The sequence below is a fragment of the Phasianus colchicus genome, chromosome 9, assembly GCF_987193195.1.
Source record: "Phasianus colchicus chromosome 9, bPhaCol1.hap1.1, whole genome shotgun sequence".
Taxonomy (NCBI): Eukaryota; Metazoa; Chordata; class Aves; order Galliformes; family Phasianidae; genus Phasianus; species Phasianus colchicus.
The window spans coordinates 10,994,181-11,012,648 of NC_143444.1; the positions used below are offsets into that span (position 1 = coordinate 10,994,181).

At 36.2% G+C, this 18,468-nt stretch overlaps 1 protein-coding gene across 1 annotated transcript in view; it reads left to right on the forward strand.

Annotated features, from left to right (window-relative positions):
• The first annotated feature begins 3,512 nt into the window (after positions 1 to 3,512).
• CFH (complement factor H) overlaps positions 3,513 to 18,468 on the forward strand; it is a 33,060-nt gene continuing 18,104 nt past the window's right edge. Inside the window, exons 1-8 of the mRNA XM_031595797.2 lie at positions 3,513 to 3,685; positions 8,057 to 8,239; positions 10,154 to 10,259; positions 11,546 to 11,622; positions 12,702 to 12,896; positions 14,155 to 14,325; positions 15,682 to 15,861; positions 17,391 to 17,582. Of these exons, the coding sequence (XP_031451657.2) occupies positions 3,625 to 3,685; positions 8,057 to 8,239; positions 10,154 to 10,259; positions 11,546 to 11,622; positions 12,702 to 12,896; positions 14,155 to 14,325; positions 15,682 to 15,861; positions 17,391 to 17,582 (1,165 nt within the window). The 5' untranslated portion in view covers positions 3,513 to 3,624. The remainder of the gene's footprint in view (positions 3,686 to 8,056; positions 8,240 to 10,153; positions 10,260 to 11,545; positions 11,623 to 12,701; positions 12,897 to 14,154; positions 14,326 to 15,681; positions 15,862 to 17,390; positions 17,583 to 18,468) is intronic.

Genomic DNA, 18,468 nt, shown 5'->3' on the forward strand with positions numbered 1-18,468 from the left:
ACTTCTTGGTTAGTGTGTTTGCTTATTCGATTCAAATTTCTTAGAGGCCAGAGATGACTGTAAGTCAGATATGATAAAAGAAATTGCTTTTAAATCAACAGATATACTATAGAGGAGTGAGGAAAAGAAGAAGGATTAAGTTCCTGATTTTTATTTCCATTTGGTTAGGATAAGATTAGTCAGTAACCCACAAAGTTCATGAGCATGAGACTGGAAAGAATTGAGTCTCATTCCCCAGTTTGTGATTAGTTGTTTCTTTTGCCTACGTTATTCCTCTATGAAAAATACTTCAGAGCCTCACTTTTAAGGTGTTTCTTCAAATTTTCAGTTTAAATGTATTTGTAGTAAATTTATACTTGTCATTTATGTGCTGATTTTATCTTTCAGCTTAAATATTTTAACATTCACAGTATTCATAGAGAGCAAGTGACAAATCTATGGTAAACTTTCAATTCAGCTCCAGGTTCAGTTCTCCTCTAGGTCAAAGTATCCTTGTCTGACTGTGGTTCATACCCATAATATTTTAGCTAGTCACCCAGAAGCAGTTTGATAAACTTGATCTTCTTTACGTTTTGTGACATCCGAAGATACAACATAAAAACTGCAGAAAAGATATAACCTATGCCTCCATCATAGATTTTTACATGTAATTGGTTTGAACCACAGTCTCTAGCTTGGAATGTGAGTGTCTCCCAGCACTCTGTCTCAACATATTTTCAGTTCTCTGAGCTTTCTACAGACGTTAAGGAAATAGGAAACAGTAGTGACACTGCTACATTTGAAAAGCAGTTATTACTGCAGCTGTGACTGGAAACCATCTTAAGTTCTTAGAATAGAATCATTGAATAATTTATTTTGGAAGAGACTGTTAATGACCATCTAGTTCCAACACTCCTACAGTGTGTAGGGGCATCTGTTCCTTGGGCTGGGTCGTTCAATTTTGAAGCCTCTCCAGCTTGATGTTGAACACTTCTAGTTCATCCACAATATCCAATTTCGGGACGTTCACAACTTCTTTGGGCAGCCCATACCAGTGTCTCATCATAAAAATGTCTTCCTTGTAACCAATCTCCATATAGTCTCTTTCAGTTTAAAACCATTGCCCTTGCTCTGTCGCTATGAGTCTGGAAGTTTTCTTATAAGCCCCCTTCATGTATTGAGAGGCCACAGTAAGGTCTCCCCAGAGCCTTCTCTTCTTTCTCCACCTTCTAGCCATATTTCTTTTTATGCAGCCTGTTTGGCTTTCTGGGCTGCAAGTGCACATGCTGGTTCACATCTAGTTTTTCATCAACCAGTATTCCAGTCCCTCTCTGCAGTGCTGCTTTCAATCAATTCATCACCCAGTCTGTAGTGATGTCATTTCTTCTCACCACAAGGAAACTTGCTTTTGTACTTAACAATTCCCTGGTACTGAAACACATAAATGCATGCAGTAAGGTTGGTGCAGAGAAGGCAAATGGAACTGTTCTGGTGCAGTTAAGAGCGCTGCTGTCTGCAGAAGGACCTGTTTCAGTATCACAGAACAACAGGAATTTAAGATTTGTTCAGTACTGTCCTGTGAGAAGCTGTTTCATAAATCTTAACTTAGGTACATGAAAATTTATCTTAACTGATCAAATGTGTACTAATTGGTGCAAAATTGATTCAGTGTGCTCATCGCAGAGACATGGAGCAGGGCAAGAGTTCATCTTCCACTTATGAGTCATTTGGAAAGAGAAAGAGGGAGGGAAAGGAAATAGATGTTTTAACATCTGGTAGATTTCTTGTAGGTGAGACAGCTGGAACCTAGTTTTCACAAAGACTACTGCTTTGAATCAGTGACTGCAAACACAGTCTAGGTAAAAACAAATAAATCTACTCTTACCATATTTTGAGGGGAAAAAAAAAATCACTGATTTGGATTTCAGGTTTGATTTGAGATCTGTCTTCTAAACATACTCAATTTTAACCTACATCAGTAGGCTAACCAAGCCAGTGATCTTAAGGGTCTTTTGGGAGCATACAGAAGATGAATCTGTATATTTTGCGTGTGAATCAGGTGCCACCAGTCCAGAACATGAGGTCAGCTGTTTTGTATCCAGCTCCCAAGAACACTTCATCCTCTTACACTTTTTTCCAAATTCTCAAGTGTTAAATAATTGTCCTTATATTGTCCACATTTCCAATGCAGTGCACTTCTAAAGCCAAGGCATTTTAAGGAAGATATTAGTAAGACAGTTGCTAATTTAAATTCACAAAGATTTCCTCTGCTAGTCCAGTTTGCCACATAGTTCCTCTTTTTCTGCAGTTTGTATTATTCTCTTGGATGCTTCCTTATTTTTATTACAATTATTACATTCATTCTTATTTCCTGTATCATAAAATTTTGCATGTGATACTGAAACAAATGCTTCATGTCACCAAGGATTACTTAGTTAAGCATGTTTCCTTTCCTCTGGGTGTTTGGCTGTCTTACGCATGAACCAAAGGGTTAGTAAATCATTTTGTATTTTTCAAAGGATCACAAAATTGTAGGGGCTGCGCAGGTAGGTGTTCAGATGGGTCTTGGAGAATCCACAACTTCCCCTGGGAGCCTGCTGCAGTGCTCCATCACCCTTACTGTGAAGAAATTCCTTTGCATATTGGTGCAGAACTTCCTATGCTCCGGTTTATGACTGTTTCCCTTTGTCCTGTCCCCACAGACTGCAGAAAAGAGATTGGCCATGTCATCTTTGTGGCCCTTCGCTGGACTTTCTCCAGGAGATCCTTGCCTTCCTTGTACCAGATATTATAACTGGATACAGTACTCCAGGTGAGGCCTGACCAGACCAGGGCAGAGTAGAGAGGGAGATCACTTTCTTCAACTTGCTGGCCACGCTCCTTTAATGCACCCCAGGATCCCATTGGCCTTCTTGGCCACCAGGGCACGCTGCTGGCTCATCACCAACCTGTCATCTGCCAGGACCTTCTCCACAGTGATCTGTTCCAGCAGGCCATGTCACAACCTGTGTTGATGCTCGTGGCTATTCCTTCCCAGCTGCAAGACTTGATTTTGTTAAACCTCATCTGGTTTATTGTTGTCCAGTTAACCAGTCTGTCCAGGTCTTCAGCTGTGTCAACCACTCCTCCCAGCTGTGTATCATTGGCATGCTTACTCAGGGTGGACATTATGTTCAAGATATTGAACAAAACCAAACCCAGCACCTGCATTTAATGTGAATTTGATTTTTGGCAAAGCATATAAAACACAGGCAGTAAGAATATGTATGTATTTGTACAACTTTGGGGTAGTAAAAGAAAGTTTATCTGAGCATGGAAGGGATTAATTAATTTGTTTTTTTTTTTTTTAAAGTTATGATGCAAGAATAAGCAGACCGCAGGGAGGAACAATGTCAACCCAAATTGTTAGACATTTATTTATTTATTTAGTAAAGTTTGGAGAGGGAAAAAAAAAAAAAAGCAGCAAGTATGTGTTGCAAGAGGATTAGGGGAAGTGACTGCTGAAATCACTCAGTATAAATGGGGCAAGGTCAGTCCCTGGAGGCAGTCCTTGAGTAAATTAGGAGTGCATATAACACAAAGTTATCAAAAAAAAATTGGCTACAGCACTAAATGCACTTACTTCTGAGTTCCTGAGTCACTAGTATGCCTTTCCTGGGCTATGCAGCTCTCCTGCTATGTTGGATGTATTGTACTGCAGAGAGAGGTAAGCTTTAATCTGGAAAGAAAAAAAAAAAAAAGACAGCAAAGTGTATAGAAAGATAGTTATTAAATAAATTTGTAAATAAATTGCTTGAATTGAAGCCTATTTTAATGAAGTTCTGACAACAATAATTGAGATTTCTTCTGGTAGTATTTAGTACCTTCGCTATTTAGTATTTTGTCATGAGTATTATTTCGTCTGTTTGTCGGATAACTACTGCTATTACTGGATTGTTGCACATTTTTTAATGTTTATTACCCCTATAAACTACAGTTAGATGAATTATTTGTTTGTTCTGTTTGTTAATTATTCTAAAATATGAAACTTGTAAAATATTGGTAGGTTAAAATAGATGATATTCAATAAATATGTATTTCTGTCCGTCTGAAACACTCTGTGTGGTAATCTGAGAAAAAGAAGCTGTTACTGGATTAACTGAAAGGCTTATAAAATATCTGTTAAATGACAGGTTTGGCCTATGGTATTCATCCATTGAATAAGATAAATGTATGCAGATATGCTTTGGGACTTGTTTAAAGAGGTAGCTTGTGTTCTGGGTATTTTTCCAGAAGGCTGCATTAATATTTTCTGCTTCACTGTTGAATTTATTTTCCTTGATATTGTATTTATGTTGCTTAATATCCATTTAGTAATTTGTTTTGCTTTGTCTGTTTTCTCATACAAAGACTGGAGAAAAGGCACTGTGTGGTTTTGAGCTAGTATGCCCTAGTTCAGTTCAGGTTGTTGTTAATTTTGGGTGAAGATTATGAAGACTTTGTTAATGAAAACAATATGATGCATTTTACTTTGAAAACTGAAAAAAAAAAAAAAATCAGGATGTTGATGAAATTTAGCATATTTTTAGTATGGACTTACAGTGTCCATATAAATACTGTTCCAAAGCAACTACAAAAGCCTATTTCATTTGCAAATTAGTCTAGAAAGATCCTGGAACTTGTAAAGGGAGTTTGCCTGAATTTGCATTTCCTTTTCACAATGCTTTCTTTAGCTCGAATAGTTTGCAAAGGAATGGTGGTTTAGCGATATTTGCTTTGTTTGAGGCACCATTACAATGTCCCTGCAGCTTTCTTATTTCAATCTTCATACTGGAAGACTGTGGGAGTTGTTTGAGAACTAGGTTGTTGCTTGAGTACTTCTACCTGAATTTGCAGTTTGTGCTTGGCATTCTAGAAGTTGCTACCAGCATAATAATGGTGGGAAAGTAATTTGAGCTATTTCTAATCATGATCAAGTCACATGTGTTTAATAAATGATTAATTACAGCTGTTCTGGTTTCTCACTGAAGTGTTTGAAGGAATGCATTTAAGCCTTACGCGCTAATATAAAAGTAAATAAATCCCAGTTTTGTTGAGTACGCAGATCAAAGTGCATGATGTAATTAATATAATTTTGAAGTACATCTTGCCAGCTGATTTCTTTTTCTCAAACTACTAAGAAACCGCATTAAAAAAGAGTATTAATTAACTGTAGTCAGAAATGCATATACGTACTACAGCAGTTGGCAGTAACACTTGCTGTCACATAGACTGATATCAGTGCAGTATAGTGAAGAACAACCAGAGAGTTGAAATGAAATCCAGGGAGAAACATAATGTAGTGGTTAAGAGACTGTCAGGAGATCCTTTTTGTCTTGTTTTTGTTGTTGTTTTTTAACATAAGGCAGTGTAGAGTCCCCACTCTGCACAACAGACAATGAAAATATAAATCAGAAATAAGAGGAGAATACAGCAGAGAAGCTCTCCCTCTTCTGAATAGCCCGTGGCTAGCCTATGGATGTGCAAGATGTGCACTGTTGCAGAGTTCTATCCTTGCAGAAGCCAGTTCAGTCTGGACATCCAACATTGCCCCATACTATCTTCAACTTCAGCCTGACTGACTTGCTGTCATATGAAAACTTTTTTGCAGTTTGGAGAAATCATAGCATCTTCAAATTCAATGATGTCATTATGTCACAGCATTCTATGTCATGTCATGATAAACTGGATTTTGTTTGTGTGTATGATTTTTTTTTTTTAAGCAAGTACTCAAATGTAGAATGGAGGACATTACGGTACATTCAAAAGGTTGATTCATAGACCAAATTCTTACATACCATTTATTGTAGATAAGAAATGAAAAATAGGCTAATAGGTCTAATGATGAGGTATAAAACCTGAAAAAAAGATTTTTTTTTTTTAAATGAGGTTGAAAGCAATAAATTTAGATGTCTGAATAAGAGACACCTAAGACACCCATGTGCAATTTCTCTATGAACTTTTTATAAATGGGATCTAAAACTGGTGTGTTGATTTGAATGTGAGATGACTGAGCTGTTAATTTGTTGTCCGAATAGTCTTGTGGTTGCTAACAAGCAGGTGCATGCAGAGAAGACAAGAAAAGTTAGTTATACGTGTATAACTTTTAAGCTGTTCTTGAAATCATAGAATTTGGACTGTGCTTTCTCTACATACAAACTGAAAGCATTGGCAATTAACAAGCTTAACAAGCTCTAATGAAAGATATGCAGAACCAGAAAAAATCCCTTGTTTCACCTCTGCAGACAGTCTTTCTCGGGCAAAATAACCACTTTTAACACATTTGCAAGATGGAGCCACCTAGAGGAGTACTTCATTTAACTTACTCCTAGATTTTTTGAGGGGAAAAAAAAGGTATTAAAATGTGAATGTATCTTGCAAATGAAAGTGAAAGTCCCTACCACCTTTTTTGTTAGTAGAGTACCCTCTAGTGGACAGAGCTATTTTCTCAGAATGATTGGTTGGAACATCATTGTTTTTAGAGTAACTGAAATAGTTGGGAAGATGATGAACCTGTGGGAGGTCTGACACTTCCTTTATCACCTCAGCGGTGTCCTCAAAGCTCGCCTACCTCTCCCACCTACTTCTGCCAGTCAAAAGAAAGTTATTAGATCTCACTCAGCATTCTTTTCTTTATACTTTCGAAATGCCATAGCTACAGAATTACACTTTTTAAAATTTTTACACTTTTATATAGAAGAATTAGGATTTTTTCTCCTCACTTTGTATTAGAAATCACACTACTTAATCTCTGACTGTGATGGCCCTTCTATCCCCTTGCACAGAAAAAGTTCCTGTATATTTTTCCTGTAGTCTCACTTTCAGGCAGCACTTAGACCATCAGCACTGCTGCTTTCTCAGACTGGGGGCCCTACAACTAAACTAGTTTAGGTTTTGATTCCAGTTCTGTACTTAGCAATGAATCTCATTCATCAAGAAACTTCCATTTCTAGCAGACATCTCCCATTTCTTTTCTAAGTTTTAATTTCTCAGAGATCTCTTTTCATCAGTTCTCACTTTTGATGTTCAGATGTAAAATAGACAACTTAGTAACTAATCAGCCACACTGTCCAGAGTCTGTTACTGTAGGTAAAGCTTCAGTCTTTAAAGTCCATTTCAGTCATACAAGCAGAGAGATTGAAACTAGGTCACTGAAATTAGGTTAATGATTACAAATATTTTTTAACATTCTTGACATGAGGCTGTTATGTTTCATAATAGCTTCCTTTTTTTTTTTTTTTTTAATTTCCCCTTCAGTCTCACTTTTTTTATTCTTAAATTTTTGAAAATGCTCTTAATAAAATTAATTCAGGTCCATTTTTAAAAATTCATATGGGCTGTACGTTTCACAGACACCAAAGAAAGCCTCATAAGGAGCTTTTGGAGAAGACTGCATAATACTGAGTTAATGAAAAACATCAGATATATCCTACTCCATAGCCCAAACTGAATCAAAATACTTTAAAGCTTACAAAGATTAAAGTGAATACTCAGGATTAATTACAGCATGTAACAAGTAGTGTGTCATAAGAACCTTATGGAATGTTTTAGAAAATCATAATCTTAGCCAAACAGAAAACTTAGGGGATGTAAAACAGAAGTCTGGCAGATCTTGACCAAGTGGAGCATGAGCTAACTGTCAGTAAGGATGGTGGTGGCTGCAGAATAAAATAGCTGGAAAAGAGTACTGACAGCAGAAGGACTGGCATGGAGGAGCTTCCGCAGATGCAGGGATAACAGATGTTTTTGGTTTGAGCTGAGGCTCTAATCTCTGGTTGCGGTCCTCGTAACTGAAATTTATTTTGAACGATGGCTGCCCAGTGTGTGTTTGCGTTTTCTATTGGCTTGACTGTTTTTCCCTCCTGTCCTACAACATGTCTGTTCATACCCCTACAAAATGTGGATTCTTAGCAGTTTCCCATTTTATAATGAAGTAGAAAAGATATGTGCGTTTGATCACAAATATACCCAGGATTTCTTGCTACATTTTCTATTGTAAAACTATTTTGGAGATGCAGCATGTGCCTCAATCACCAATATTTTTATTTATAATTTCTAGCTTGTGAACAACCTCCTCCAAGGAGAATTAAAGAAGTACCTACTGAAACATGGGACAACCCTCCCTATCCACATGACACTGTAGTAACTTACAAATGTCGGCCTGGATATATAAAAATAGGACGAATTGTGGTCAAGTGTGCTGATGGAGAGTGGAAGCAACAAGGCAACACGGAATGCAGGAGTAAGTACTGGGAGATCGCTTCCAAAATTTTACAAGTCTAATGTTGATGGAACTTAAAGTCGAAGCAAAATGAAGCACTAACCTATCTTCTGAATGCAAGTCAAAGAAATTATTTTTTTCTCTTTAGTTTATTCAACTAGTTCTAAAGGATACAACTTCTTGGAAGTTGATTGGACTTTTTTTGGCATTAAAAAATCATAGAATTCATTTTCCCATGCCTTTTCTTTTCAACTATAAAGGAAAACTCAGGTGAAGATAAAAGCTGCTGCTTATTATTTCTGTTGTACCATGTTAAGAGTTTAGAAGTTTCTCACACTTTCATACTGAATTCACTGAAGAAGTGGAACTTAATTATTTTTAGTCAGAAGATACGTTCTATAATGAATGAGTACTAAACACAAATAAATATTAGGCATTTGAGCTTTTTTCTCCTGTATCTTTCATAGAGATTCTGTCTATCTCAATACAGCTACTTGACTTAATAATACAAAATTAAGTTTCAGAGATTAATAGAAATTTTAAGTAAAAATTAATTAATAGAATTGATGGTAGTTTCTTTTCTATTTTAAATTGGGTTGTTTTTTTTGTTGTTGTTGTTGTTGTTGTTACTTTCTTACTTCTAAATACATTTGCATAAATACTTGGTGCACAGAAATCTTTCCAATTATACTAAAATTAGTCTAGTTTTTTTGTTACATATTTTAGTGAATACTGCCACCCTGTGAACTGATACTGAAACTGGTAAGGTACAGATGGAGGGAAAAAGAGGATGATTTGGTACAGATAATGTGTTCATACTCACTTTTCATGAGAGAGCACACTAGATAGCAAAATTTATGATGGCGAGATCTATTCTCTTTGAATCACACTGAAATACTCAAATATCTCTTATTTGGGTTTAAAAAAAAAAAAAGGATGTTGATGTGTTTCAAGAAATGAAAATGCCTTATTTGATTGAGACCAGGAAGGATTTTTTCTGATGATACCTCGTAAAATTTAGCCATGCAATCTATTTTGCAGCCTTTATTATAATATCTAAGGGAGATGAATGAGAATTATAGGATCATAGAATAGTCTGATGTGGAAGGACCCACAAGAATCAGAATCCAACCTCTGGCTCCATGCAGGACCACACAAAATCTAAACCCTATGTCTGAGAGTGGTGTCCAGAGCTCCCTGAACTCTGACAGTTTGGTGCCACATTTGTTGTCCTGGCCAGCACTTGCTCTTGTTAAACTTCACAGGGTTGATGACTGCTCAACCTTTCAGTTGACAAAGATCTTTCTTCAAGGCCTATCTTTCCTCAAAGGGGTCAACAGCTCCTCCCAGTTTCGTGTCATTTGTAAACTTAAACATATGTCTTCAAGTTCTGTATTGAAGTCATCTACGACAGAGACCACGTGCTCATTTTTGCAATTCTGTTTTGGGATCCAATTGAGGCCAGACCATAAGAGCACTCCTAGGAGAAGCTTGAGCCGCCTTACTCCTCACATGGCCTCAGATAATCACTCTTTTTTCAGCACAATCCTCATCAGACTGAGGATATTTAAATGCCAGTCATGGATGGCGTCTGTAAGATTTGGAACGGTCCGTGTCAGAAGTTTTATGAAAAACTGATGTTACATTCTGTCTTTAAAATGTGTCATAAAGCTTAAAATGAGATTAGTTTTTTTTAAAGGATCAAAGGCTCCTAATTTGTTATTTAGATTAAAAGAAAAAAAACCTCATTCTACTATGTTCTTATTGAAAACAATGACTAAAAAGAAAAGAAGGTTAATCAAGGTAATGGTGAACATTTTGCATTGAATAGTTGTTCAAAACACTTTCTACTAATTAAAAGAAACGTGCTACCTTTCATACTACCCTTCTGTGTGTGGTTAAGTACTTGCTTTTTTACTATTTCTTTCTTACCAGGTAAGCCCTGTGGACATCCTGGAGATACTGAGTTTGGTTCCTTTCAGCTTACTGCTGGAAACGAGTTTGTCTTTGGTGCCAGAGTTGAATACAGATGTAATGATGGGTAATATTATTTAACTCAATATTAGGAGAAGTACTGGTTATGAATTTGTTGTCTGTAAAGCAGTTGTCAGCTTGCTCATATTTAAGAATACCAGATTGTTGTTTAACTGAAAATACTGTAATTACAATACTGAACATAACTTTTTCCTATGTCTGGTCAGCAGTTTAGTGGTACTGGAACAACTGTACTTCACACAGACGAAGCTGTCATCCCAAGTCTCAGATAAGGCTGTAGCTCACTTGAAATTATGGCTGCCTGAGTAGAAAGCAAAACAAATTATCTGCCTCAAAGCTGGCTCATGACTTGACAAGCTAGCCAGTTCAGATGGAAATAAAGCTTCACGCACTGCCATTAGTACTCTCAGTAGGCAGTCATTATGCAGTTATGTTGGAGAAGTCATTAGGCTGTACAGTGGAATCGTCTATTCTAAACTACAACACATCAAACCTCCTTAAATCATTTCTGTGAGTTATGAAAGGAGGGAGATATTGAAGGAAGATGTTTCTGGTAGATTGAGTAACATCTCTTCACTTACTGCTTGGAAGGAATTCTCTTATCTCTCTGTTCATCTTCTCCAATGAAAGTTGCAGCAAGGCAAATGTTTAGTGTTGTGTTTAGGTAAGTATGCTGATAATTGGATTATTTCCTCGTGAAATGCAAATCAGCTATAACCGTAGTACAATGTTTTAGCCATGTTTTTACAGACTTTGTGTTGCTGGAAGATGTACACATATGAGTTAGGAAATCAATATTCTCCTTAATCTCTTAAGTGCAGACAGTTCTTCATTGTCATTTTAGACTAGCTGTAATCTTCTGAATACATTCCAGACTAAGCAGTGTCATTGTGTCTACGATGCCCTCAAGCCTAAGATAATACTAACTCAGTGAAGCATGGGATGCATATGGCTTGGGTTATGTCTGATTTTGATGCTGTCCCATGGCTTTCAGTCATACTGGAACAGAGGCAACAAGAGATTTAATCTCCTTGCTAATGACTGTGTAAATCACCCTTAGGTTACTTGTTATGTAGACAAAGCTTGATGCCTCTGTAATGAAGTTAATGTTTTACCGATTAGAAAGCTACTTCATGAATGTTATTTTTTTGTATATTTGCCATATGCAAGTAAAAGAAACAAAAATAGGGAAGACGGGCAGGAAAACTGTGGGTTTTTTTTTTTAATCCTGTTTTGGTTAGTCTATATTAGAATATCTGAAACCTACTTCCCTTGTTTCCAGAGCAGCAGCGCTGCTAAGACTGATTTTTCATTCACTTTTTTTTTTGTAAGATACCGAATGCTCAGCCAAAAAAATTACCGTGAGTGTCTCGCAGAGGGATGGAGCAATGACATCCCCCACTGTGAAGGTAAATAGAAATTGATATTTCATTCCTTATGAAACTGACTTTTTATCTGTCTGATACTATCTAGAACTTGTCTGTGATCTCACTACTCTCTGTAGCACTTCTGTTGTCTATTGTGACTACTATGACTCCTTATGTTGTAAATAACTACTCAAGAATATTCAATGATTAAACACCTAATATTAATTTGCGTATATGTACATATGTCTAAACTCAAGTTATGCAGCAGTGAAACTCATACAATATCCATTCAGTCTTTTTAATCCAATAATTATTCAAATTTTTACCAAAAATCACTCACAAAATTGTGTCTTATCACTCCCAAACGGCTTAAAGCTCTACCTCATGTACAGACTCTATATATAGAGTAAGTATCTGCAAACATATTTATAAAAGTCAGCTGGGATAAGACATTTTACATGTATATTTATGCATGTATTTGTAGCTTATTTTCCTCTACATCCTTATGATTATTCTGCCCATTAAGATTTTGTTAGAAATTTGACATTAGTAAGAAATAAAGAGAATAAAAGACCCAGTCCTCAGACTTGAATAGGCTGGATGGCTTAGATACTACTTAGCTACTGAATTTGGAAAACTTTAGTTTCAAACCTGTATGATTATGGAAGTAATCATCCTTTCTCCGCAGAGATAACTTTTAACTTTTTAAAAGTAATTTGTAATATTAGATATGTGAGTTTTGATGTTTCCTAACAGCTGGTCTCGAGTATTCCGCATTCAATGTACTGGATTTTGAGTGTCCTTAAATTTAGGCATACAGCTAGCTCTCTGCTTAATTTGGTGCAATGGCTCCAATATTTTTCGTTACATGTCGCCAAGGTACTGCAATTCCTGAGTCCTCATAAACTTCTTCCTTTGTGACTGAGGAGTTTTTATTTGGTTGAAAGCCAGCAAATGGTATCAGAATACATAACAAGTCTGTACACTTGTTAAAAATGTTTAAGGTAATCACAGTGATTTATCTATATTTTAACTTGTTGTGTGTGTCAATTTATTTTAGTGAGTAGGCCTCAAAATTATTGTTTTTCCCTTTGTTTTATTTGCTTTGTTTTGTTTTCCAGTTGCAAAGTGTTTACCTGTAAAAGCACCAGAAAATGGAAGAATAGTTGTAAGTGGTGCATTTGAGCTAAACCGAGAGTATTCCTTTGGCCAGGTCATAGAGTTTGAATGTAACGAACATTACAAGCTTGTTGGATCTAAAGCAATACATTGCTCTTCTAATGGAAAATGGGATAGTGATGTACCTCAGTGCCAAGGTAAAACACTGTTCTCCATAAGAAACTTTATTCTCATAGACTTCTAGGAACTGGTTACAAAGCTTTAATTTTATTCCACAGCAATTAAGCATAGGTTGCCAGTAAACAGTCTCCATTGTATATTTGCAGAAATAGGATAAGAAAGTAAAATCAGAGAGCACTGTATGTATCTGTACAGTCGTAGTGGATTACCTGTTTGTTCCACATTTTCACTGCAAACTGTGGTTTTCCAGGCTGCACTCAATTTCTTTGAAACTAACTTCAGTATAAAATATATATATTTTTATATATATTTATATATACATATATAAAAAACTTTATAATATAATAATCTATAAAAGATTCAGTCACTTCAGTGTTTATTTAAGCAAATTAATTATCTTCTTGGCCTATCACTAGACCAGCTCCAGAATGTCTGTGACTTTCTTCTACTGGGGAGGTTAGACCTGGACAGAATACTCTACATGCAGTCTCACCAGTTCTGAGTAGTAAAGAGAACACGTGCTAGCACTATTTGTAGAATACAGTGATTTTTATTAAACAAAGACAATTCTGCTGAGATTTATTTCATTCTAATTATAAAATAAATCTAGCAAAAAAATCTAAGATAACCCTCTGGTGTCTTGCTTTATGACCTGGGAAACAAAATCTTATATATTATCTGGCTTTATAAATTCAGATTTTAGAAAGTGCAAAATCTTGGTGGTATTCTGAGTTTGGCAAGGAACTGAGAATGCTGAGTTTTTCAATAGATAGTTAGGTATCCTTGTGTCAGTTCTCCAAGTATTTTAATGCTATTTTTTTTTTCTTCTGGTAATGCCATAATTTTATTGATTATCTGCTGAATATGAGAGAGCTTTAGATTTGCTGGAAATTACAAGGAAATGAAATTATGAGAAAATTGAAAAAAATCTTAAATTTCAGCTAGCCTAGTTGCTTAGTTTAGAACATTCCTTATCTTGTAAACAATTCTAAAAGCAATTAAAAAATGAATCATAGCCCTGAAAGCTGTCTTATGAATCAGTTTGCTACTGCTGCTGTGCGACAGCATACTTGGCACCCACAATCGTGTCACTGAAGAGTTCTCAGTTAAGTTGCACACAGTTTCTGAGTGCAAGTGTTTTTACTGATATAATTTCTATAAATTCAAAAGGGGAAAAAAATCCCACTAATTTTTATTCCAATAGGGATTTATTCTCAGCAAATAAATACAGAAAAAATTATATGAATTTATGGATTTTGTTTTTTTCAACTTCAGATATTATTTGTAGCGTGCCATCAATTCCGAATGGAGCTGTACGTTCCTCGCAGAAGACTTACAGGGAGTCTGAGCAACTGCATTATGTCTGTAACAAAGGATACACATACAGTGAACGAGCAGATTCACAATGTACTGAATCTGGATGGTATCCAACCCCCTATTGCACCGGTCAGCCTTTTTCCATAAGTTGTTTTGGGAGTAATTTCTGAGATTAGTACTGCCAAATGTTAGTTTGTTCATAAAAATAATAATTTCATCTGCATCTGACTAATACATCATGAAAATCTGGCAGGACTAAGGGTTAAAACAGCCAAAGATCCTGATAATCATTTTTCATGAGGGAACATGGCAAAAATAGTTAATTCAGCCTTTTATTACTCAAGCGTAGGTGCATGGGACTAGGAAAGTAGAATTTCTTGTGTATACTGCATAAATAGATTGATGCTGAAATACTGGAGCATTAGCAGTTGCAGTGCTCCTTTTTATTCTGGAAATCTGGACTAGTGGAGAAAACATAGCAAATATATTCTTGAGTTAGAAAGAATTCCTAATTTGAACAAATAGAACAAATAGGATAATACTGAATCTCATTGCCTCCTACAAAATACAGTGAAAATGTTTTAGCAAAGGAATGGAAAAAATCAGACATAAAAAGAATATTTAAGCAAGCAGGGTGGGAAAAAATGTTCATAATGGAAAAATTAAAACCAAAGGAAGAATCTGAAATTTTTTAACAGCATGGGAAAATTCGAAATCAGCTTCTCAGAGTAGTGATAATGGTTGCTGAAGTCTTCCTTTCTTCACACCAAGATATTTTCAGTGAAATCCAAGTTTACTGGGTTTAACATTAACGTAGCTAGTGAAAATCAGTTTATTATCATTTGGCTACAGCACTTAAAGAATTCAACTAGAACTCTAAATTCCACAAATAAGAACTTGTACACTATGTCCTATATAAATTAATTTGATGCAAAGTTGGGGAAAATCTTTAGTGCCTTGAATCATGTTCAAGAAGTTGACAAAGGATGCTTTAAACTGAAAAAATGCATTGGCAGCAGGGCAGTGTTATAGGATGTTACGTACCGCCCACCTTCCTGGGACCTCTTCCAGAAAGACCTCTTTAGAAGTAAAACGTAGTCAGCCCTATTACTCGTTTGGTCCTTGAAATTTCTGTTTCAAGATTTGTAATTATACTAATTAATATTCATTTCCTATGGTTTAGCAACATGCTGCTTTTGAGGAGTGCCAAAAATAATAAAAAACAACAACAACAAAACACCATTTTTCTGGACTTTGACATACTGGACTATATTCAAATATAAGATCACTCAAAGATCATTCTGTGGTAGTCTGTTCTTACAGATCTGTATGTTTCTAAGAGTAGGAGAGAAGTGTAACCTTATCTTTGCCTAAGAAATCTGTATTTGACTGTTAATGTATGCGGTTTTAGTCAATGTGCTTTGTAGATAAGAACTATATAAAGGCATTCTTTCAATTGGCACCTATTTTTCTCTTCCTATGTAGAAGTTGTATGCTTTCCTCCAACATTTCCCAATGGAAACTTTAGACCTCAAAAAGACAGGTACATGGAAGGAGCTACAATTACAATAGACTGTGATTCTGGATATCGTTTTAGCACACTGACTGCCAGAAACGTAGCAAAATGCACCAGCAGTGGTTGGGTGCCTGCTCCAGGTTGTGTTGGTAAGTTGCTCTCATGAACGAAGACATAACACGCAGAATTGTTATTTTGGAAATATCTCAGTGAAAAAAGAACTCAAGACAAAAATCTTAAGAAACGTAGGAAATAAAGATGCTTATTCATTTTGTATCTTGATGTTATGAAGATTAATGTGATGATGTGGAAGAAACACTAAAAAATATTGGTATAATCTAAATTCACACTGTGTTTATGAACATGAATATTATCTGTCACTGAATCTGTGAAACTGTGTTAATTTGCAATAGCGGGCTCCCAGACAGGAAGATTTGTGGAACACCTGCAGATTAGCGGGTCAGCCAAGTAAACAAGATACAGTGAGTGTTAAAATATCTAAACCAAAGCACAGATTGCAAGGTATGTTTAACCGTGGTTACCGTAGCTTTAGTTATTTACTTTGCAGTTGTGTGTTAGTAAAGAATTTCATTAAAATCTGTCAAACAGCAAAACAAAATATTCTCAATTGATTATGAGGTTGGTTCTTTTTTTGCTTCAATTTCTCATAACTACAATTATATTTTTGCCCAATATGAGCAGTATAAAAACAAAACTCAGCAATTAATTTCATAATTTGTCAATCTTTGATCTTTTGTCATTAAAAATAGTATTTTTTTTAAAAGTGTAGAAAACAGAAGGAGGTGAGAGAATCTCTGATGAAGTCAGTCATGTATATGAACTTTGGATAAGACAATATGATCTATTCAAGAAAAGTACATAGTTCTTATAGAGATTAATAATTTCTCTATTTGTGTGCTCTGAAACTGAGTTATTTTTCTCAAGCCACCTCATTCAGTGTTGAGTGGTCTGTTCAGAGGATGACCCCTCTTCCTCCAGCATTTGTGCTTTAGGTCAGGGCATTTCAGGAGGAAACTATCTGCCGTGGCCAAATGGGACACGTTAAACTCTGGGTGAAAGGTGCTAGGAACCTTCCCATTTTATCTCCACTTGTCCCTGAAAATCTCTTTTGAGGAACTGAGAAAGCAAAATGAAAATCATAATGGTTTTTAAAAAAATAAAATAAAATAAAGTAGCTAATAAGAATATTTGGTGTAAGATCCTAGAAGGGACAAACGTAAGTGGTAATGGGTGTCACTGCAATTTTTAGAGTCTGTGGTTCAGTGTCTATTTCTGAGCTAGCTAACTGGGCTTCCATCCCTGTCAATATGATAAATTTAGTTGGAGCCCTCTGAAAGAACAATATCATCTTAGCATAGAAGAAATACTTGCATTTGGTTTCAAGAATCAGTGTCTGGAATCCACTGAGAAAATGGCAGGATTTCTGTTGGTTGCAATGTGACCAGCATATGCAACCAGCATAACTACAGACACTGAGAAAGAAGCACTGTGCAGTTGTTCCCGTACTCCATGGAATCTACCAGTGTCTGTAGTCCCTGTTCTGTGAGTTACAGGAAGCACTCCAGGAAATCGTATCTGGACTAATATTTAGAAATTTGTGTGCCGCGCTTTTTGACATGCATGTGTTTATATTGTTGCTATTAAATTCTTTTTAAAGAGAAACCATGTGACTACCCAGCTGTAGAGAATATCATGCTGGGTAGAAATTGGCAACGGAATTACTTTCCAATGAGGATTGGGCAGGCTATTTACTACGGCTGTCATGAAGGCTACTCAACCCCAACTGAACAATACTGGATTCAGATTGTCTGTTCTCAAGGGGGCTGGAAGCCACAGCCACAATGTCTCAGTGAGTACATTTATAAAATATGCTTAATTCTGTTTTGGTTATTAATGGTCTGTGCAGGAAAAATTGCACTGTACACCTTAGCGGCTTATTAAATTGTAACTGCTTTAGCTGACCTGTGGAACTGCACTCAGACTGTTTTCCCATCTTCTTGGTTTAAACAATCACCTGATAAAGTGACACTATGAAGTGAATAAGTCTGAAATTAAACATTTGGATTTGGGTCATTCTTTACACCTGTAGCTATGCCTGAGATTTAGAAAAATTAAGGAGAGTATGAATTAGGATATGCTTTTACTCTCTAGTGTCCAGGTCACACGCATGCATTTGCTTCCTTTTGTACACAGTGACACATACGGATAAATTCTTTTCCATGTAAATATATTCTTCCTTCAGTGGCTTGGGTGCATTGTCTGGAGGTTATCTGGAATCCACTGCCTTGTCCTTTGGGATAACCTTTGGGGGAAGGTGGAACACTTTTAAATAAGCTGAGAGTAAGAATGTCTGCAGTAAGAGATCAAGATGCACTGAATTCATTCAACTATGGGAAACAAATTTAAACCAGTGAGCTGAGGACTTCTCTCATAACCCAGATCTTCAGTCGCAGAGCAGTTCCTACCTACAGTAGGGCCCAAAGGATCAGATAAAGGTTGAATTTTCTCCTGTTGTCCTCAGTGGACAGGAAAGCAATGCAGGGAATGAGCAGGGTTGTGCCCAGTAGAAACAAACAGTTACTTCAATAACACAGCTGCAATATTCCTTCCATGTATCTAAGCTCTTGGGATACAGGATGCTATAGAAACAGCATGCTTAGCTGTTGATAAATTCTCTAGAGCCAGTTTGAGAGGCTGATGCACTTGTACAGGGATAATAAAATTGCTTGGGATCA